Genomic DNA, 23574 nt, shown 5'->3' on the forward strand with positions numbered 1-23574 from the left:
CTCCATCAACTTATCCACCCCCACAAACCCGCTGATAAACAATACAAGCTGTTAGTTTATCAACAGGCTGTGAACAATATATAGATTTAAATGATTGATTCAGTGTTTAGCAGCAGAATCAAATGTGTCTGATCTGTAATCAGTGGCCGGGGAAGAAATGATGCTTCATAGTTTGTGATGATTTCAATATGATTTACTGTTTACACACTTCACTAGAAGTTGTGTTTTGCTCACTTGATACGCACCTTAAGGTCAAGTGCATGCTCATAAACTGTTTTCTGTGCTTGTCAGAGTATCGTGCAGCCACAAGCGCCATCATGTCAACAATGAACAAAGAGCCAGAAACAACGAAGGAGTTTGACCTCACTTGTTTATATAAAGGCATTATATTTAGTTAGTATATGTATTTAATATCCTGATTAAGGTGTTGCATCATAAAACTTTAAACAGGTCTTTCTAAAACAGAAGCATGCAGTGACAAGTGCACAATCTGTTAGAAGCATTGTTTTCTATGAGTGCTTCCTTTTGAGCTGAGGGTTACTCCATCCACATCGCTGAAGAAAGCCAGGCTCACCTGAAAAAGTCGGACTGAAACTAACTCCATCTCCTAATTAAGCCTCAAGTCGTTCCATGAACACAGTCCAGCCTGAAGTGTTCAGGGCTGACTCAAGACAGACTTGCATAGTCTTGCTTTGTGCGCGCGCACGAGGTTTACAAGAAGCCCAAATGAATGAATGAAGAGACGATCAAATGAGTCACGAGGAGGGGAGAGTTAGAGCGCCGTTTGTTTCAACAGCTGAACCGACGCTGCTGACTCAGCTGTGCCAAGAATTTAAAGATTTTATTACGGAAAAAAAAGTTCAACTGAAAATAACAACATACGACGGAGGATTAGAGCCACCTTAAAGAAAAAACTGTATCTAACGTTTAGAGATCAAACGAGTAAATGTATGAGTTTAATCTTGAAATGTTAAATCTAGTTTTTTCTTTCAGACTAATACTCCGTCGTAATAATGAGCGCAGGGAGATAGCATGGTAGAAAAATTCAGAGGGACTCAATGTGTGAGAAGTGGAAAGCGTCTGCATGATGTGTAGTCTATCACAAGGATGTTTGTGTCAAATGTGAAAATCCACAGTGGTCAGAAACTACGATGAAATGTCAAGTTCACTGTCATAATATTTCTCATAATAATAAAAAAAAGGAGATGCCATGACGGCAGGAAGAATAGTGGTTCTCATCCCTTCGTTCTCTGTTTATTAAATTCTTTCACTGAATTTCTATTTCAGTAATGTAGGCCTACATCATGCTCTATTGTCTCTCTTGTTTCACCAGCCAATCAGAAACTGAGTATGGTTGGTCCTGCTGGGTTGTGAATTATTAATTCGGCTTTTTATAAAACCAGTTATCTATTGAAATAAAATGGCAAGTAGCTGAAAGGTTGGATCTTCAGAGGAAAGTGGAAAATTCTGTAAGTTTTGTTTTCTGCCAGGGCGCTTAGAAAACCTCAATACCTCCTGCTATGTCATCTGCATTTTAAAATGTTCCCAATTTACTTTAAAGTAAATACTTGAGCCAATGACAATACCTCAAGTATTGACAATGAGGTATGGACAATGAGGTTAGAGGATGGGTGTGCACCATGAATTAGTCACAGAGATCAATGTGCATGGATCACAATCACAGATTGGTGCCTGGAGTTATTCTGTCGACGTGGGAAGGTGTGTGTGAGACTAAAAGCTGCACTGGTTTCCACATGTTTCAAAGTTATATCGTCCGTATCAAATACCTTGGTGAGTGATGGCTCCCCGGTGGCAGCGTGGGCAGGACAGTGGTTGGGGTCCTGGTAAGAAGCCGTGGCAGTGGAAGCCCACTGGTCTGTGTAGCCGAGAGGTGTGAAGTAACCACAGTCACGCACACTGGAGCCCCGCTCAAACTCTTCACACACGCCGTCACCGTCGAACACATAACACTGACTGGGTTCACCTTCAGGGGACGGAGAAAAAAGTGAAAGAGAAGAATTTATGAAAGAATATTAAACCTGCTTTCTTCATCTGGCAGCATAACCAGTCATCCCCCGCTGTTAGATTCCAATCCAAATGTATTTGTCAGTGATCCAAATCTGAGAAAATGTATTTTCTATTTTCATTGGCCCCTTTTAATGTTAGAAACGTCAAAGACATTCATATCTTACTCTCTGGGCTGTCAACAGGCTGTAAATTATGGAACGAAATGACCTTTGACTTCAATTCATTAATGTGGATCACAATCATTTTATAATGCTAATAGGCAGTAAGAGAACATAATATGTATATTGGAAAGTTAGTTTAATCCCCAAAAACCCATCAATGGGCCCAGGGTATTTATAAGTCACAAAGTGACAACAGCAGCGTGTGTTACAAAGAACTGTCCAAAGTATTCCAAGGCCGCTCAAAATTATTTATTAAAGCTTTAAAATACCGAAACTCAATACCTGTTCATGGTCGAATGTTGCACCAAAATAATAAAATTTAATCCAATGCAACATGATACTATTTATTCCATTGTTTCATTCTGACATTACTGGACAGATTATGTCTATTTACTGATTCTACATTCTATTGTAGATCTGGATTGTCAGCATGTGTAGTACATTTGTAATCTGAGCTGTATTGACCAAAGATGTATCTGCAGGTTTTGGGGTATTTAACAGTCCACGTAGACAGCAAAAAACAGGCACAACCTTTATATGCGCTTTAACAAACCAGCTCACATAGGCGACTTCCAACAATTACTTTTTTGTCTTGATGAAGAGACATCTGCATAGAAGTGAAGTTTCAAATAAATTACAGCTCAAACATTTCAGCTTGAGCCACAAATCCATTTAATGGACACTGTGTTGTGAAAGCCAACAACCGTTTAGATCCCTTGACTACCTGGACTGCATCAGAGATGATCCAGGCGACCACCGTTCAACAAACAAACATTGAGAAAGCAGTTTTGTCTTTTGAGGGCAGGCCTGACAAGTAATGACTTTATTTGTTGTTATATATTTTTTTTTTTTAAATCAGCGTTAAGATGTTTCTGTTTTGTCAAACTTAAAACCATTGATTGCAATAGAGGTTAAGAGAGTTGATTTCACTTTCAGGCTCATACCGCTGAAGAAAGCCAGAGGAAAGCAGGGATATCTGAGAGGGGAAGGATAATCAATGAGTTGGTGCACCTCAGGGAACAATCCTGGGGGCCCTATTGTTTAGCATCAACGTGAATTATCTTAATGATGTATGCAGACAGCCACATGTAGGCTGATGATACTATCATTTATGTACAAAACTGCAGGCTGTATATAAGCTTTAAAAAAAAGGTTGCAAGGTTTTCACAAAGAGTTTTTTTAAGATGGTTACAAACATGTTTTAAGTCTATTTTTCAAATATTTTAGAGGAGAAACTGTCTATGTATTTAGGCAGTGACACTGTACTCTAATGCTGTGATTATGTCATAGTCTTACTAGCTGGGCACACGCCTCCTTTACAACACTGAAATGGGTGCGGTCAGTATATTACCAAGTGCTTAAAGTGCTTGACAAGAACCAAACACTTATTACCTTTGTAACTGCTTTAGGAATCAACATTTACTGAACTGGGACAATCGTATTCAGTGTTAGATGTTCGCCCTATAAGATAAGATTCTGCATGGCTCTTCCCTTAAATCTAATAAAGGTTAATGGAGTGGGCTCCTAGGCTAAAAGTTTTGCAGTATTTCAAAGCCAAATTAGAAATAAGCACACCTTTAGCTCTTTAGCTTGGTTTCAATTTGGATGATAAAATCAAACACTGTTGACATTTGTCTGAAATTTGTCTGTATGAAATACAGACCCCATGTATGAATGTCATATTACCAAAATATGTTCACGTCTCCCTCTAACCTGCTTAATTCCTTCTAGTTTTAAAGGGTGTACAGGAACGTTGATACACTGTTTATAGGATGGAAGAAACTTGTTCTATCCTATTAGACAAAAAGTGACAAGAATTGCAAAAGCTATCAAATTCTTTTTATGATTTCTCAAAAGTTCCTCCCTGCACCTGAAAGTCCTAGCCAACAGACATCCGTAACATTGATAACTGATCGTTATCCAACTTGTCTCACAAATCCACTTCATGATTTTAGTCACTGTAAATTTGTCTTTTTTAAAGTTATTTTTGTCGACCGCCCCAGAGTGTCTAAAAATAACTTGGAGATAAAGGCCGCAAGGTAGATAAAGTTGGAAAGAACAAAAACATATGTGGCAGGGTCGATTATGGACCAGCCACCGTTCAAACCTTTGTTTGTCTAGTTTTTCATTAAAGACATATGTGATGAGTTAGAGTTACTGGATTGATTGTTTTCTCACTGCAAACGAACCGCTGCAGGGTTTGATTTGAAATTAGCTGAGACCACCTCTAATATCACTGCGCGCTTCGTTTCTCCCACATCAGAGAGTGATTGCTGTGTTCACGTATGTCCAGACAAACTGGGTCTGTTTCTGAACTATGAGGATGTTAAAGCATCCTCAGATTTTCATAAAGGATGTCATTAATGTAATGAGGACTCTTGGTTAGAGAAAACTTCCTGTAACACAGCTGCCCCTGAGCTGAGACATAAAAAGTGCTTTAGCAGTTAATCACATGAAAAGTGGGAAGCATCAGTGGAACAACAGCTTGTAGTGCAGCACTCTTTATAAAAAAAAGGCTGCAAACATCAGACTTTTCCGAAGTTTGGCGTCATGAACATGTGGACAGCTGCAGAAGGTAGACAGGCAGAGCCATGTCAGACAGTCAGTGCTGCACAATTGGCTTCAATTAGTCCATGGAAACATGTTTCTGATAAAAGACAAATTAGTCTGAGACAATTCAATGACATATTGTCAGTCTGAATTGATTTGGCAAAAACTACAGTAAGTGAACTCACCAAACACCCCAATCTTTGACAACACCTGTGAAAATGATTCTTCCTTTCACTTCCAAGCCTGCGTATTTATCAATCCACACGAAGGCAGACTATTTGACCATCCTTGACTTAACTTGTAAGACCATCTGCTCCTTATTTACACCCTGTATGCTGTAATCATATTGTGCAACTTAACCTTTATTTAATCAGGCAGTTAAAACATTTAATTAAAAAACGGAGAAATCTCTGAAATAAAATGAAAACAACTCGAAAGCAGCACTTCTTTGACAAACGCAGCTTGTTCATGCATGCCTGGTCTCTAATGTGATGACTCTAAAAGCAGTTAGCGTGGTCAGTGCAGAGCTATGGTTAACAGTAAAAACACACCAAAACAGAGCAGGAGCAAAACAATTCAACATAGTTGGAGCTAAATGGGTCAAGCCACTGTGGCAGGAAAACCAAAGCAAATATTCTGTCTATGACTCAGAATTAAAACTGAATAATTGGTTTTAAGTGTTGCAATTTGTAAAATCCTGTTTTTGCCAACTTGTTTCCTTCCTAGTCATGATGTCTTTAATTGTAAAAGAAGAGATGTAATAGCTTCAGTCACGGCATGGCGAGTCCTGGTGGTAGTGGAAGGGGGGTCGGTCTGCTGGTTTCCCCCTGACAAATAAATTCACTGGATGATGGAGATTTTATCCGAACATGTTCTCCTGACACCAACACCACATACTGTATGAGTAACTACCCTCCAAGCTAAAGGAAACAGAGCATGGCCTTAAAAGGAAGAATTTAACATATCTCAGCTGAGCTCCTGGTAGCAGTCTCGGGGAATATTTTTGAAATAAGTTGGATATTTTTCAACGGCAGACTTTTTTTTTGTAAATTGGTTGATGACAACTGAGGAGTCTTTGGATAAATACCCTGTTATGCAGAAGATCAAATGAAGGCCCCTGAGAAACAGCTCGTAGCACAACAGAAGTGCACAGAGTAAGGATGTGCATGTTTAGTTAAAAAATGTCACCTTCACTATTAGGCACCAATATTATATGATGTGTTGGCTCTCAATGCCTTTACATGTCGTGTCTAAGCTGTAACCCAAACAATAGCCTGGAGCTGGAGCTCCTGCGCTCTCATCTCACAGCAGCAGTGTGTTTTGGAAGTGTTCTCATCTCATACTGTATGAAGGCTGTGTCAGTTTAACCTGATTGATTGATTGATTGCACACCAGCAAAGAGTTAATTCTGACTGAATAAAACATGTGAGGTTTTTATTCTCAGTGCTAACTTTTTGGCTTTGAACACGTTGAATTCCTTTTAATAATATTGGGGCTGAGCTAACACGTGTTAATCCGCCTTCAGTTTACAATGGAGTGCCTTCAGTAAACCCCTCTCCATGTTGTGTTTTCATGCTTCTGTTGTGGCCTGTCTGCGTGCTTCAGACAGGGCGAGGGCGCAGACACCAAAGTATTGTTGTCCTGTGGTGGAATCACAAACCATGGGGTCGCTCTCTGTGGCTTCTTTGTTTGTCTTCTGCCATGTTATGCTGCATGTTTTTGGAACTTTTTACTGCTTTTCTAGCCACCTGACCCAGGGTTGAACAGAGGAACACTAACCTTAGTTTCATGTGTGAATATTGTGTTAGGGATTTAAAATCAAAAGGATATTTGGACGCTCAGCATATCTAAGATAATATAAAAATAGGTACAAGAGAGAAAAATTCAAAACAGGTGAATCTTTTTTTTTTTTTTTCATGACTAAATCGTTGAAGTCCCACCAAAACATTTTCTGGCACCCACATGACTCACTGAAGCACACAAATGTTTCTTAATGATTGTTCTCATCTTACCGTAAATCTTTACTTGTTGAGTCAAAGAACAAATTCTGCATGTTTGCCTAAACCTCACCAAACGTGAACCTGGCCTAAACCCAAACCACAGTTGATCTTTTGTTTTTTTTTAAGCCACTTATTGGAAGAAAGAAACACAGTGCCAACAAAGGACAAGATTTGTGGCTTTTAGTACTACAAAGTTGACAATACCCGACATGATATCAATAGTAGAAACAGATATCCACAGCTGTTTCGAATACCAAGGCAACAAAAATAAAGTCCTGGCCAACAACAATTGGGTAGTTTCTTGTGTTTGATTACTGACAGTTGCAAACAAACTTATATATACACAGAAAAGCTGCTAATGTCTTTGTGCGATGTAGACAGTGACGTCTCCACTGTCAGCTCCTCTGCTCTTCCTCTCCTTGTAAAAGACACAAATACAATCGCTGCTCTTTCTCTCTCTTTAGATGTAATGCTTGTTGATACTATCATTCAAAACCGGTGATTGTTTCGAGTCACCAGTGTACCATGATGTGACAAATGTCATAAGCAAAGGCTTTCATAGTTGGTTATGCTCTCTTTCTTACTTCAGTAGGTTAGACTTACATAGCATTTTAAAGGAGCATTTAAAATAGAAACAAAAAGTCTAAAAACATGCATGTCTGACATTGAGACTAAACAATGTGCCAGGGTGTACCCATGGACAGCTTGGTGACCCCGACCGAGATAAGCAGTATGGATGGATAGATAGATAGATGAATGAATGGATAGATGAATGAATGGATGGATGGATGAATGGATGGATGGATAGATGAATGGATGGATGGATGGATGGATGGATGAATGCATGGTGCATGGCTGGATAGAGGGATGGTGCATTGATGGATAGATGGATGAAAGGATGGATGGCTAGATGAATGAATGGATGGATGGATGAATGGATGGATGGATAGATGAATGAATGGATAGATGGATGGATGGATGAATGCATGGTGCATGGATGGATAGAGGGATGTTGCATTGATGGATGGATAGATGAATGGATGGATGGATAGATGAATGGATGGATGGATAGATGAATGAATGGATAGATGGATGGATGGATGAATGCATGGTGCATGGATGGATAGAGGGATGTTGCATTGATGGATGGATAGATGGATGAATGGATAGATGAATGGATGGATGGATAGATGAATGAATGGATGGATAGATGAATGCATGGTGCATTGATGGATGGATAGATGGATGAATGGATGGATGGATAGATGAATGCATGGTGCATTGATGGATGGATAGATGCATGGACAGTGTAGCTACTTAAATGCTGCAGAGTATTTTTTTGTAATGTCAAGACGCAACAGGATTTTTAACTCTGTCAACCAAATACTTTTTCTCCATCAAGTCATCTGTTTCCTCTTACTTTGTGGTGATGCTACTTTGATGGTTTGTCGAATGGATTCAAAAGCTTTTATGTCTTATAAATTTAATTTCATTGTCTTGATATTTTTTTGTAACACTGCTTACTAACAAATAAGAGCTGTCTGGCTATTAAATAGAAGCTGTAATACACTAAAACTTGATTTGGTGTTGCCACTTTTTTTAAAGAAAGCACATTGCTTAACGTGTGTGTGTGTGTGTGTGTGTGTGTGTGTGTGTGTGTGTGTGTGTGTGTGTGCGTGTGTGTGTCTGTGCATGTGTTTGTGTGAGTATGTGAGCATGTTGGCCCATTATAAGGCAGAGGTGTGTGTTTCCTTTCACCTAAGTCCTAAAGAGCTACTTACCCTTACAGTTGAAGCCTGTCTCTTTGATGCATTTCTTGGAGCAGCCGTCACCATCCAAAAGATTCCTGTCGTCACACTGCTCTGACCTTCAGAGAACAAATCATCGTCATCACTCTCATTACTTTTAACATTTTCATCATGTTAAAAGTTATCCGGCATCACACAAACCCCTGGATGAGGCCGTCTCCACAGTACGGCTGCCCGTGGGTGTAGACGAGAGGCTGGGAGTGCTCACTGAGGAGACCGTCTGCTTCCACCTGGATCATGTACAGGTATTTGACTCCCTGCTTCACGGAGCTGGTGGAGAGAGGGAAGGAGAACAGGAAAACAGAGGGAAAATGGTTTCATGATTGCTTAAAATAGTATTTTTTTGGCATAGTTAAACAGCTGAATAAGAGTCTAAAGTTTGAAATGTTCTTCCAAGGAGCCGTAAACAAGGCTTTACTGCCTTGTGGTTCATACTGACCTTTATAGGCTTGTTGATTGATACCAATGATGACTCATGCAAAACAAAATAGGAAAGAATCATTGTGTTTATTGGTGCCAGCATGGTGCAGGTTGACCCAAATTCGTTTGCAAACACCATCCCCCACTTTGTAGAGAGGAAGCGTTATATTTGCAGTGTGTACCCCGACAGTTCACTTCAGCATGAATCTGGCTGATTCTACAGCAGCAGAGTGGAACTTGCTCTTGCAGTGGTTGTGAGTTATAACCTTGCTGCATCCTATGACCTTTAAGCCCCGCAGCAGGAAGTGTGTGTAAAGATACCTCAGCTCCAGTGTCAGAACTATTGATTTGTTTTGGTGGGCTCTGTCTATAAAAAGTGCCTCCCCACAAATCTTCTGCTTCTGGGTCTGTTGGGAACGAAATGTAAACGGGTCAAGCGGGTCTGTCAGGTCCCTCCAGACTGTAAAAAATTATCTTCATGAATTATGGATCAGAGAAGGAAATGAAGAATTTGGAAGAAAAGAAAAAAATTCCACCTTGCATATTCATCTCTTCTGTATCTATATTTGGACAAATCCACCAACCTTTTGTCGTTGCTCTCTTCCTCTCTGCTCTCAGTGCTTTCTCAAGACCTCATGGTCACTTTAAAGCTCAGGTCATCTTCCTCAGGTTGCTTTGCTTTATCACTACCTGAAAAATGCTCTTTGGATCTCTGAATCTACCAAAACAAGATGCTTCTGCAACAAGGCATCACAAGTAAGGGTCTGTTTGCATTAATGCCATTTTAGTTTTGGGAGTGGCCATTTTCTGTAGAAATCCATTTATCAGCACAATCTGAAGGGGTTTTTTTGCCTGTCTGTGCGCTCACATCACTCTCCGTCACATTAGTCAAGGTCACTTCTCCCTCATCTACCAATCAAAATAAAGTAGGGGCGGGGCTTCTTATGTCAAACTTTGGGTGGAGAAGAAGCTAATCTGAATCATCTTGTTAAGGGTACAATTTCCAGTTCTAGAGCTTCTACTATTGCCAGGACCCATTTCCTTGAAGTGCTTGCATATTTTCTTAGTAAAATTCACTTCAATAAGAGCAACCAAAAAGGCAGCAACACTGAACTCTTGACAGCAATCCAAATTTAGAACCTAAGAGAGAGAGAGCTGTGTCCCCCTGGCGTTCAAAACGGCTGTGTGGGGAGCCTTAAAACCGCCTGCTTTCTCTGTTGGAAATAAAAACAGATCAGTCAGGGAAGCAGAAGTGCTGTAAACCAACACATGTAACCCAGCAACAGTAGGTGCAGCTGAGAAACACAAAAAAAGAACCAGAGGACAGAGGCCTGAATGTCTCAGTGCTTACTGTATGCATTCATGAAAAGGCAGCTCTGTATAATACTCAAGCAACCACGTCTGAGGGCAAAGTTTAACAATCTTTCCAAACGGTCAATTTCAAGGGTGAGCCTGCACAAATACAAACATGAACTGGATCTAGAAAATGGTTCAAAGTCCTTCTTGTAATACCTCTGTGGTGTCACTCACGGGAAAGTTCTAAAAGTGGTGTGAAGAGCAAAATAAGAATGAGGTCAAACACTTGTGCTTGATTAATGCTGCATGAACTTTATGTGATTGTTGGAGAGTCAAAGACATAGTGAGATGCTAACACTCTTTGGGGGAGCTAAAGTTGCTGTTTGACCACTTGATGCAGCACGTTGAGGGTTGTTTCAGATGATTAATAGCTTTGAGAAGCGCGTGCCAAAGTGTCTATCCAGGGGGCCCGTGTTTGACCATTTATGTAACTTTTTTAGACAAATAATCTGACACTCTTACTCACCACACGCACTGATTGGCCAGCTGTGCGGCGAGGAGACAGGAGCCAGTTTTGTTTCAATTTTTTCTTTTGTTACACAACTGTTTGAGGAGGAATGAAGAGCAACACTGCTTCAACACGGCTTCAGTAGTGGACGGCCTGAAAGCTGCACCATTAAACGCACACTTAAACAATTTCTCATGTCTTCCTTTCTGCGCTGACAGGTGTTGTGTTAAAGTCTGTAACCCCCATCAGACAGTGTTCCCCCACTGTAATAAAGTTGTTTCATATGCTGAGGTCACGCTCAGGGTATCACCACCAAAGACGACTGTTTTGAGCTCAAAACCTTTGGATTGACATCACAGTTGATCAACATGCTTTAAAATGTGAGTGAAGAACCACCCACAAAGCTTGACAATCAATTCATGAGTTTGTTTTTTTTTTCCTAAGGAAGCCCAGCCACAACAATCGGACTGTGTTGTCCCTCAACCACCACCATCCTCATTCATTCACAGCCTCCAACCTTCACTTCAGAGCCCAGGAAGTATGGACCACATTAATAGGCAGAAAACAAAGGAGAAATCCGGCCAAATATTATCCCATATGTTGTTTTTTTTTAAGATTTATTTTTGGGCTTTTTGTGCAGAAATCAGGGAGAGAGAGTGTGAACTGACATGCAGAACGGGAGCTACAGGCCGGACTCGAACCTGGGCCGCCCACGTTGAGGACCACAGCCTCAATACAAGGGAAACACGCACCAACCGTTTAAAGCGTCTCAAGATAACACTTGTTATGAATTGGAGCTATATAAATAAACCAAGATTAACTGATGAAAGCACTTTCAATAGATAGATTAGAAATGGCATCCACGCTGCACATCAGACACTTTGCACCGGCCTTACAACAGGACTCCAAGAGTTACCCAGAAGCTGACTGCTTTGAATCCTCTTTCTATGTAGTGGATTTTAAAAAGGCATTGGCCTCGAGTTTGACAGCCCAAAGCACTTAAATACCACCGTCCACACCGACACACAGACAGTGAAGATTGCCATGTAAAGTGACTAATGCCATTCATACACAGCCGACAAAGCAGCAGGAGCAACTCTAAGGACACATCGGACAGGGGACTGAACACCCGACCTTCCAGTTAATAGACGACCAGCTCTACCAACTGATCCGCAGCCGCCATGTCATCTGTCTCTCTCACAGCTGTCCTATCGAAGAAGCAAAAATGGCCAAAATAAAAAACAAGAATCACAGAATTCCTCGTTGACGAAAATGTGTACCGCAACAGACTGAGAGGTCTGAAGGATTCAGTTGAACCAGGTCTGCTTCTCTGCACTCTGTGTTCCCCTCGGTGCTAACTGAGGTGCAAATTCAGCAGGAGGAAACGGCCGAGGACCAGATCCAAGCAGTCACTGGTGTTTATGGCCTCTGCTGCTCACATTTGGCCCGTAATCAAGAAATAAAAAAACTCAGCAGTGCTGTTGTCTCCCTCTGTCCTCTCTCCCTTCCTCACCCCATGTATCTTCTACTTTAACTTTCATTTCTGCTTCTCCCACTTCTCTCTCTTGGTTCATTCTCCTCTTTGTCTCCTCGCTCTCTCTTCTTCCCTCCCTCGCTCCTTCTCTCTTCTTTTCCAAACTCATTGCTCTCAAACACCGTTTTTCCCCCTCGCATCAACCCCTCTCTGCCCTCCTCAGTCTTGCATAGCTCAATTCCCTCTGGTTCTTACATCTTTTTGTACTTAGACACAGCTTGTGTAACATAGAGGACGTGTTCCCTGAAAAATAAACTGTTTTTTGAAGCTGTGTCCACCTTACATCTGCCCCTGCTCTGTACAGCAGCAACAGCTCCTCAGATATAATCAAAGTGCCAAAGCTTTGAAAACCAACCCCGAGTGTATGACAACTGTCACATCCTGGCCGGCACTTATCAGATTGTTGTATGAAAGTTGTGTGAGAGCGGAGAGGTTTAGGGTATTTTCAGGGAGTTCTGCGATGTAGCGTGATAAAAAAAAAACTGTATTGTGGCTTTACATTTGGATTCCAGTAATCATTTGGACAGATCAACAACACAAGACAGGATACTGTACAAACAGATTCAACTTAGCCCCAAAAACGTCAGCATGCTTTTGATTGAATATATGCTTGTTGAAAGAGATTTGGATCAGTAGCCGCAACTTAGCATCCCCATGTTGGAAGCATTTGAGCTTTGGGGCTGTTCAAACAGAACCAGACCCAAACACTTTGGAGAGAGACAGATAACTGTGTCTGAGCAGATATGAGGACTCGCACACAAACACGGAGGTATGCTGTGGAACATGTACTTCGTGTTGACCCTAAATAACCTTTTTTTTTTTTTTACCTGAGCTGCTGATGTGTAAAAGAACAGTTTGTATTCATTTGTGTGTGTGGCCAGCGTGAGCAGTTGGCCCAGCCGTGATGTTATAAATATTCATCTACACCTCAGAGACAGAAGGACTTGCCTCAGGTGGATTCCTGGATCATTTACGGCGGTTTGGACAGAAAAACAAACCCACCTGTCACCTCCCATTATGCACTTTAGTTTTCTGCACAGCCTGATTTCCGATTTCAAAAAAAAAGTCTCTATAAACACATGTTTGGGTTGTTGTGACTCTAATACCATTTTAAAACTGGTTGTTTACCATACAAGAAGAGTGTGTATGCTGTGATGTCACCTGATGGTTTTGTGGACACGGTTTTGAAGCTGTGCATGACTTTATACTATATATACTATACTATACTATATGCATGTTTGTTTTCTTTTATTGTCCAACCGTTTCAGTTGATTTTTTTATTCACTAGAAAAAAACTCGACTTGATAAAAAGACTTTTTCAGACAAGCATCTTGATTTTTTTTCCTTCAGCTTTTTTCCAAAAAACATTTCCATCATTAGTTGTTTTTTTTTTCATTCACACATTCATAAAACAGCCCAAATATTATCAGGGTGAGCTGCACGTGTGATTTTATTTTAACACCAACTTTACCTGGACTTTTCCAGCCAGTCCTCCGGTAACATTTCTGTTTGAAGTCGAGGTGACCCGACAGATAATATTCAGGAAGATTTTTTGCAAGAGAGTGAAAGGGCTGATGACCTTTACTTCACTTGACCAGTGAGCGACTGGTCAGATGCACTTATTACGCTGCTTCCTGCTGTTTTCTTTTTTCTTCTTGCAAGTTTGTTTTTTTAAGTAGCATTGATTTCATCCTAGACAGGCGAGGAATTTGGCTCAGAATAGGAGTCTGTTTTGCACAATATTTTACCTTTAAAATTCAAAAGGTGCAGGACCTTTAAGAAGTTTAAATTGATCGCATTTTCTTTGATCGCCAAAAAACAAACAGCTGAACTCTCTCAGCATGTACCTGTCAGTGAAAGTCTGATGGGTCTGAGGTGGGGGGGATTTGTTGGTAAAAGGGGGCAGCCTCTGAATCCTGTACAGCGGAGGTTGGCAGCTGGAGCACAGAGCGCTGCCGGGGCCGGACGACAACATGGCAGCATCGATCTCCATCTTCTCATCGAAGGTGCACAGCTTGATTGCGGCGATGGCAGCGTTGTGGGTGTGGAGGAGCAGTGTGAGGGGCATGTCGCAGAAGACGTGCTGGGCTCCCAGGTTGATGCTTTTCCCCGTGTCTGTTATCAGCTCGATGTTGGCAATAGCTGGGTTTTCTATGAGAGGAGATACACAGACAGAGTATGTCCAACTGTCTTTGACATTTTTACATTTATATTCGTCTTTGGATCCTTTGGTGACCAACATTTTAAACTTCCCGTCTTATTCCTGTTTGTGTGACAACAGGTTAACCTGCTTAATTTAGCGAGTTCAGATGTTGAGGCTGAGTCCAGATCCAAACAGTGTATGTGGAAAAAATCCTGAGACGACAGCTGCCTGTTAGCTCTGCTCTACACTCAAAGGTTTTACGATTTCAGGAATTTCGCCAATCGGTTTCTTCTAACTCTCTGCGACTGTTTTCAAACACAGTAGGGTTTTTGTACACACAGATTTTGCATCATCTGCTGTGTAAGTATTAGTAACTCTTTCTTGTGTTACGCTTTCAGCTTCCCAACATTTGCCTGCAAACGACATTCCTTGTGACATACACTCCTGCTTACTGATGTGCATCATGTATGGTGAATTATAAGTAACTTCTGAGATGTTGAATGTGAAAATCAAAAACACATTTTAAAGTCAGATAATTGTTGTTCTTCCACAGGAAAGTGAAAGTGCCTCCATTTTTAAATCCTCTGAACAAAGTGGTCCCCATCGTGTCTTCTGTGTCTGTGTCCATGACGTTTTCACGGGGTGAAGCTAAAGTGGATGCTGAAAGTAGATAGGAAGGACAATCCGAATGCACCCTAACTTTGAGTCAACCTAACAACAGGTTAATAGCTGGAGCTGAGGCGGGTTTTACATGGCGCCTACCTGTCAATCATGTCAGCTACACACCTAACTATGGATAACACGTATTCTTAATTAAATCAAAGTGGAGCTGTTCAGAAATTCACCCTCTGTACAGTGTGTGCCAGTGAGGACTATAACTTCTCAGACTAATGTTGTTTTTTTGGTACCAGGCTGTAAACATGTTTCGTTGTTTTTTTTGTTGTAAAAACTGGCTTTTTTCCGGTGACTTCTGGGGCTTTTGAAGCAGACACTTAGCGACCTGCAGGATTTTGCACTTCCACGTTGGCTTTCCCCTTCAACACCGGAGGTTGCTGCTTGGTATGATTAACTAATACTGATGGATACTTTGCTCTGCCATCAGTGTGTGGATGTGGTTTGAACAGGTGAATGTTACCTGCGCTGTAAAAGCCCTTTGAGTTGTCAGACGACGATGAAAGTGCTTTACAAGCTCAAGTCCATTTGACCTCCACTCATTGCACTCTTTGACGTATTTTTCTCTCATGAACTAGGACGTTAAGATGTTCTTAAAACCAAAATTGGGGCGTCTAAAAATCTCAGAAGAGCTGGGAGAGTGACTGAGAAAAAAAGACAGGAGAGAAAGTTCCAGACACGTTGGCGAGTCGTCCGGAACATTATGCAGTAAAAAGGTCGACTTTTGCCAAATCTGACGATCAATGCTGAAAAATGAGTTGAGCAAAGAGAAGACAATGTGGTTTTTTCTGGGGTATTGTAGCAATGATTTGTTACTCTTTTCTGACGAGTACATAAACCAGATGAGTTCATTTTCTTAATTCTGAGAGAAAATATATTCTCCAAATTAAAATGGGCCAGTAGTAACAATATTAGGTCCAGGGATCTTAAAAGCTACTGGCCCTCTCGTAGAACTTCCTGTCCTTCTTGTTCTACTTTTCTTTCTACCAGCACAGCTCTTTCCAGAATCGGTTGTGTCTTCTGAAGTACTGGACGTACTGTACCAAACTTGTTGGTATAATGTTGTCATGCAGTGATACTCACTTGAAGAGATGTAGGTGACCCACAGGGTGAGTGCTTGTGGGACGACTGGGTGGAGGAACCTCAGGGTGAGGGTGCAGCCTTCAGTGTCAGGGCATGGGGACGTCACGTTGGTGTCATAAAGGCTGAGTTCGGGACTCCAGGCCTGCAGACTGGGTTCACAGGGCTGCTCCACATCTGGGGGACCTGGGGAGGAGAACACCACACACATGTGTTGGTGGTCATGTTCTTCAAAGCTCATGTGAGGAACTTTTGGGTTGTGTTGGTTTTAGGTGGACATTCATTGATGTGCTGACTTTGTCCTGTGCACAAGTTGTCTTTCCTGACAGAAGGAATATGTCCTTCCCCCCTCCATCAGCAGGTTCAGGTAAAAATATGAACAACAAAGTTTTTTTTGGTTTTAATTGACATGAAAGAAATGTACGGTGGCTGGGAAGTGCAAACCAAACAAAGTGTCGACACTTGTAAAAATGTCCTCAAATTTGCATTGTTGGACATTTATTACATTTTATGAAACAAATTTAACCAAACAAAACCAATGACAAAACAAGTTTACATTTTAATAAAACAAATAAAAAAACTTTCACGAGCGGTGAAACTTTTACAAACAACAGAATCGGAGGAAGCAAAATGAAATTCATCAACTGCTGAAGTGACCTCGAAGTGATTAAGAGAACCATTCATTAGTTTGTTTAGACATTAGTGTCACACAAAGTTGATGATATTTGTCAGTTTTGGGTGTTTACCTGAGATGTTTGACAGACACTCTTTTTGTCAAATGAATTAAGTGCTCACTCAATCACTTCGTACTTTCCCTTTCGGCAAGATTCAAGTGTACAGCTGTTTGTAAATTTGTTTTCTAGAGAATTAGTTTTGTCTTTGGTAAAAGGGTTTCACTTTTGTAAGTTTATTTTATAAAATGTAATAATGTTTACCAAAATGTACATTTGTCTTCAGCTGTTCAAAAAGAGTTTCACACTTTGTAATTGTAGTTTGCACTTCCCAGCCACCGTAGAAATGCTCCTCCTGCCATTTATGGTCTCATGTGATCTGATAGGTCATAAACAGGTATCAGTGTTGTTTCAGGTAAACTCCTCACAGGAGCTTTAAGGTGCTCAAGACTTCCTTTGTGTTGTCCTACATTTTCCTCTAACATCTTTGCCCACTTCTTTTTCTTTTTTTTTAAGTGACAGATTTAACAAATTTCCCAGTCTTACATTTTACAACTTCCAGCAAACACTCTTTATTATTATTAACAAGAGAGAGCCGTCGTTTTCCAGTGGAGGAAGTTACGAGTCATCTCCTCCTTCTATAAAACATGGCCAGCATTCAGAAACACAGTAGCTCCTCCATTACAGCAGACAAAATGAGTTGCTAATTGTTACAGTGTAAGTGATTAAGTGAATGGAATATCATTACAGGAGTGTTATTATCGACTGTGTCCCGGGTGAAAGTAGGAAAAATCCGGATGTTAATGAGGTGTTACATATTTCACACCCGCTCGGATGACGTCCAGGTCGACCTAAATAGGCTTATAAATGAGCCAGCACTGCAAACTGTTATTTCCTAAAGCTGCTGCTTCCTTATATTTACGACTACTGAAGTAGTAGACATATAAATACAATCTCTATATGGATGCCAGCTGCTGTGAGCCTCAGTCAATGATCTTGATGGTTGTTCCTCTATGCGTAGTGTATTCGCTGCCTCTTGCCTTGTCACAGTGTTGGTGCTGTACTTTCATCCTTTGTCTTTTCACTGTCTGGTTTGCTGTCCTTGTACTGTCTGCTGTCATTGTTCTAAAAAATCAACCTCTTTGGAAAATGAAAGTTCAAATTGAGCTGATCTCAGATCTTTTTTTTCTCTTTACGTTTTAAACACGACTAATTACTAGCTGGAGGAGTATCAAATCTGACGGACATCTGATCTAAACAAACATGAGCTGCTGCCTTTTGTTTACTGAAGAGATGTCATGCAGTGACAGTAAGATCATGTCCTCCCGAAGTGTCATCAGTCAGCTGGTTCGTACGCTCTTCAAGGGTCAAACACACAAAGGTCGAGGCTCTAACCCTCCCGATTAAAGTTCACCTCAGAAAACTCCAGATGGAGCGACTTTGTTTGCAATCGTAGCAACGATTTTATTCCCCAAATTTTAGAACAATTATTGTCTCTTCCAATCATGGCCATGAATGAGCGAGTGCCAGTGAACGTTTGAGCGTCAAATATGTCAATAATTATTTCCATTCCAACAACTTTTGAAATCAGCCACTATTTTGAAACTTTAAAGCCGAGGGCGCAATGCACGATCTGAGTCCAATTTAGAGCCAATTTCTGAGTCTTAGGACGGATTCTGAAGTCGGGCTGGATTTCAGCCCAATCAAGCGTTGTTATTCGTGCAATGCGCGGAGGAGGAACGACGGGCGATCACGGCCCGATCAGCTTCATCAAGTCGAGAGATTTTCTGGCATGTTTGAAATATTGGTCAGACGACCACAAACACTCGTACAGTGACGGCACAGCCCAGAGACTACGACCAACCCTAACCCTAACTGACAGACAGCATCTGATATCACCATGGCAACAGCAGGCATGCCTATTAAATGTGCATTTAAGAGCGATGTGAACAAATGAGTCTGTATTTTTAGTTGTTTCTTTTACAGTCCAGCTCTCTCCAACAGGCGGCAGATTCGTGGCCATCTGCTTCCTTTACTTTCTTCAACTAGCAATACAATGAAGAACATCACACACTGTTGGCCATTTAACTCTTTTTTTGTGTAAAGCCAGACTTGGTATCAGCTTTGAGTTGTCCAATTTCCACTCTTCCTTTCTTAAGCTGAAGATGATATTGCCCATCTCCGCTGGCTGACAAAGTGAGCCGTCACATCAGCGTCTTGAGAAGTGGGAGCGAGTGAAAAGGGGAGCCAGAGGAACCAGCAGACTGGCTGTCTCCACAGCAGTGTGCATACCACTGTTTAGAGTAAGACTGTAATTGACTCTTTATCATCATAATGATCCCGCAGCGAAAGAGAGGGAGCCCTAATCCCCCTTGTTCCTCCTCACCGCTTGTTTTCCAAGCATAAATTCCAGCCGAGGATTTCCACATATTTAGGTAGAGTTCCCACGACGGAGAAGGAACGTGTTCTTGATGGTGTTCGCTTCGCTCTTTCTTTTCTCCCATTCTGCATTTCAGTTGTCTTCTTTGTTGCTTTCTTTTTTTTTCCGGCCTTGTTCGTCTTGACAAGTTGTGTCAGGGAAAACGATCTCGTTGATAAGTTAGGATTGGAAAAACAAGGTCCATGTGCCACTGCTTACATGCAGCATAATGTTTCAAAGTTCGCTTGGACAGGATCTCCAGATACAATTCTTTTGGCTGTTTTGTTTATGACAGAGTTTCAATGTTTGAACGGCACCCAAATATGACCCTGAACAGACGCTTGTCTAATAATCCTCTCTCCTCTTTGGCCAAACCAAGACAGAGAGACGTCTGTAGCTGAAGGCAATTATCGTTTAATGATTTTCTACTTTTTCCTCCTCCAGGAGCTCTTAGCTTTGCACGCACCTGAAATGTAGACGCGTGTAATTGTGTGTGTGTGTGTGTGTGTGTGTGTGCAAGTGTGTTTCGTGTGGAGGAGGTGGCTCTGCTTTGTTGTTTACAGGAGACAAAAGCATCACTCGAGGACAAAAACACAAACGTGGCAACATTACCGTCTATCAAAAAGCAGGAGAATAAATTCAAACAGGATGCAGTGAAGAATCACTTAAAAACTGTAACGCTGCAAATCTAAGCCGCACTCAGCGAGGACGTGACATGCAGCTCAAACATTTATTAGATTTATTAGTTTTTAAACTAATACGTGTTGTATCCATGTTACTTAACACAGAAAGCTATAAAACACTGCTTGTGTTGTTTTCCTATGACTGACCTACGGCCTCCTCGGGCGTCCAGTAGCCTGACGTGTCACAGATGCGAGGTGAAGTGGCTTGGTGGGCGTACTGGTGGAAAACGCCGTCCTTCTCACAGTCTCCACAGCTGATAGCAGATCCTTGAATGGAGGAGCTGGTTCACAAACACAAGAGCTGATCAGGATTCATCACCTCCTTTTTTTAAAGGACAGATCTGCAGTAAAGACAGTAACACTGGATAGAGCAACGGGACAGAAGGAAATACCAAATGAGAAGGTTTAAAGGGTTATTGTTGAGGTAATAAGTCACAAAGTCAATGTGTGACTCATGACGTGACCTCCTTTAAAAAAGTGTTTGTTACTGTGAACAGTATGGAAACACTGACGACAACGGACAATTTCCTGAAAGCTATAACTAAGCTTCAACTTTATCAACTGTTGTTTTAAAAGAGCAATCTGTAAGATCTCTACTGAAGGAAATCATAGAGAGACCATAAGGACACATGATATGTTTAAGTGCTGGCTTCTAGTGTTGTAGTCAACACAACACACTAACCAAGACATCTCCAAGACCAAAACCATAAATATCTCTGAAAAATGATCATCTTGTGTGCTAGGGGTTGTGTCACTCACTTTGAGCATAACACCGGGAAATTGCGGCTGTAACCGGGGGATACAAATCAAATTGTGAATGAAAGTTGTTTATTCCTTCAGAGACAGGTATTTTCCTTGTCATCACAGTAATGACGTGGAAAAACAGCCTATCAGCCTGTGGTCTTGAGCGTCCGCCCAGTCTCAGACAGAGAAAAGACCGAGTAGCATTCGAAGACGAGACCGAGAACTTCAAACATTGGTCCCGAGATCAGTCTTACCAGTACGACAGCACTACGGGCTTCAACAACGCTGCAGCCAGTATTTCTTACTTCAACGTTTAGACTCTGGTGCTGAATGATCTGGATTTGTTCTGACCAGAGAAAATAGCTAGACGTGATGCTCTTTGAAGAGGTAAAATAAAGTCCAGACTATGTTGCACCGCTTCATCAGACGCAGTCTGTTTGTGGTCGCTTCGACTGTCGTCTTGTGTGACCATTTCTTTAGCTTCTGCAAAGTCCACTAGTTGTATGTACATCTGTTTTCACCATGTGGAGGTCTCAGTCTACGGAAACGTTGACAGTTGTGAAGTACAAGCCTGCGAGCGGCCTGCCTCCTCTGGTCACTTGTTGGCTTTAAATGACGAGTCTTTCCAATCAAACCAAAAGTCCACAAGCTGTATTTATGAAACAGTATACCACTGTGTTCTGTAAATCCTGTATAAAGAAGAGAGATATTTGAAAGTGGTGCTGCTAGCCTGTTCTGCTTCGCTCTGTATCCCATCATGCCACTTGCAATGTAGGCATTATTTCAATCAGGCTTTTTTGTTTGCATTGGGTGAAGGTGGCGGCTGCTGTCACGAACGTGCATGTCACACCGGTGAATAGGACACAGCCCACTTTTCAGGAGAAGAAAAAAACAACAAAATGTATCGTTCATAATCGCATGGATTCATACCTCTGGTGAAGTGGTCCCCGTAAAGGTGGCAGCCAATAAACAGAGACAGAATCCAGACTGTGGTCTGTGACTATGGGGGCCAGAGGGATGGGTGCAGGGGTCTGGTCCGTCAGCCATTTCTGGTAGACCAAGTCAAGATAACAATGCATCCGCGCCACTTGGTTGGGAGTAAAATGGTTGGTGCAGTTGTCATCTGATGAAATGCAATAAAAAAGGAAATGCACTGTTCAGGTCCAAACCCTTGATCCATCGCTACACAGTGAGGTTTATTACAGACAACAAAGAGAACAAACCCTTTGAATGTCACAGTAATGTCCTTATAGTCAATCTTTGAGAGCGTGTTAATCCTAACATAAACCAGCAAAGTCTCATAGTTTATGGGACTTTTTATTTCATTTTTTAGATTTTTTCGGGCTTAAGAAAGATCTTAAATGTTTGGAGGAGAGAGTGGTGGATGATATGCAGCTAAGCGGCCAAGACTGGATTCAAACCCACAGCCGTCTGCGGACTGCAGTCTCTTCACAGTGCTACATAACCACTAAGTTGTGTCCTCCTACTGAATGATGTCTCAAATGAATAAGGCCTGAGTCTTAATGAGGAGTGGGATGTCACACAGTCTTCTACTATCTCTATGTTCATTTTGTCCTTTACAATGACTTATTAGCTAACTGGTTGTGTGTGTCATTCACTCTGTTCAACACGTCTGATAACACACGAGCTGTCCACCAAACACCAGGACAGTGAATTATGCTTTCTATTGTCTGTACCTGTGTAACTCATGTAATTGCTGTAAGGTGTGTCTTGGTACGTTGTGACTCCGCAGGTGTCATTGACGGCCCCGGGATCGTGGCACGCTTTGGATTTGGGTGTTGGTGCAGTGTCGGCACACAGATCTCCTGTCTCCATAGATGGTGTGGTCTCCTACAAGTCGAGAAAAGATCACAGAGGAGTTCACATCTCTACCAGGTAGGCAAGTCTACACTTTATGGATAACAAAGGAAGAGCTAACAGACACTCCCTCTTTAAATGTTTGCAGATACTTGTATTTATACGACATCTAAAGAATCCAAATATTCCAGCAGTGACATAAAAACTGAAGGTAGACACAAGTATCATGTTTTATTATTTCTATTTTGAAGAGACAATGCATATTAAAAAAAAAAACATTTCTGTAAATATACCAGAGTTAGCCAAAGGGCAAATGTTCATCTGTTGTCCCTGGTTTTATATAAAGCTCCCTGGGAGATAATAGTTTCTTACGAAATGATAAACACTCAATATGTTGACATGATGTTCAGAAAAGTCAATTATGTTTGTCTGACTAAAACTAGCCTTTAAAATGCATATGGTGGTTGTAGTAGAGTTTTTCGTATCTCAGCGGGAAGGTTGGAGGTTTGATTCCCAGCGCCTGCAGCTACAGGTCTGATGTGTCCTTGGGCACGACACCTATTGTTCACACAGTCTTCACCAAAGCCGTATAAATGTGTATGAATGAGATGAGTTAATACTGATGGAATCATTAGCAGCCTCTACCATCAGAGTGTGAATGCGTGGGTGTGGCCTGCGGCGTAAAACAGGAACTGCATCAATACAAAGCAGAGCAGAAGTCGTCTGTCCTCACATGTCACTACGAGCTCGAGGGTTAGCATGCATCCCATTTCCACTATAAGGCGTATAGTTAGTATGAAATGTGAAGAGCTGTTTTCACCTTTCACTGCTTCCTGTGACAAGGTCAACCAGAAGACAGTCATATAGTAACTGGCTGAAAGAGGGCGTATCGCCCTCTAGTGTATCGGAGTGAGTCATACTTCTCAATGAAACAAGTCTCCCCTGGTGTTTGTGTACTGGGAAAAAGACATTAGTCCGACTGAATGGCCGATTGAGTTTTATCCGTACCTCGACTTAACTGTGCCAGCACATGTACTGA

General features: G+C 41.5%; 1 protein-coding gene across 1 annotated transcript in view; it reads right to left on the reverse strand.

The window, feature by feature from the left end:
* pappa2 (pappalysin 2) overlaps positions 1–23574 on the reverse strand; it is an 83661-nt gene that overhangs the window by 39672 nt on the left and 20415 nt on the right. The window contains exons 7-14 of the mRNA XM_079347773.1: positions 22415–22568; positions 21648–21840; positions 20121–20254; positions 16204–16386; positions 14153–14456; positions 8689–8817; positions 8521–8606; positions 1788–1984 (exon numbers count right to left, since the gene is read on the reverse strand). Coding sequence (XP_079203899.1) covers positions 1788–1984; positions 8521–8606; positions 8689–8817; positions 14153–14456; positions 16204–16386; positions 20121–20254; positions 21648–21840; positions 22415–22568 — 1380 coding nt within the window. The remainder of the gene's footprint in view (positions 1–1787; positions 1985–8520; positions 8607–8688; positions 8818–14152; positions 14457–16203; positions 16387–20120; positions 20255–21647; positions 21841–22414; positions 22569–23574) is intronic.

Source organism: Symphodus melops (assembly GCF_947650265.1).
Source record: "Symphodus melops genome assembly, chromosome: 7".
Lineage (NCBI taxonomy): Eukaryota > Metazoa > Chordata > Actinopteri > Labriformes > Labridae > Symphodus > Symphodus melops.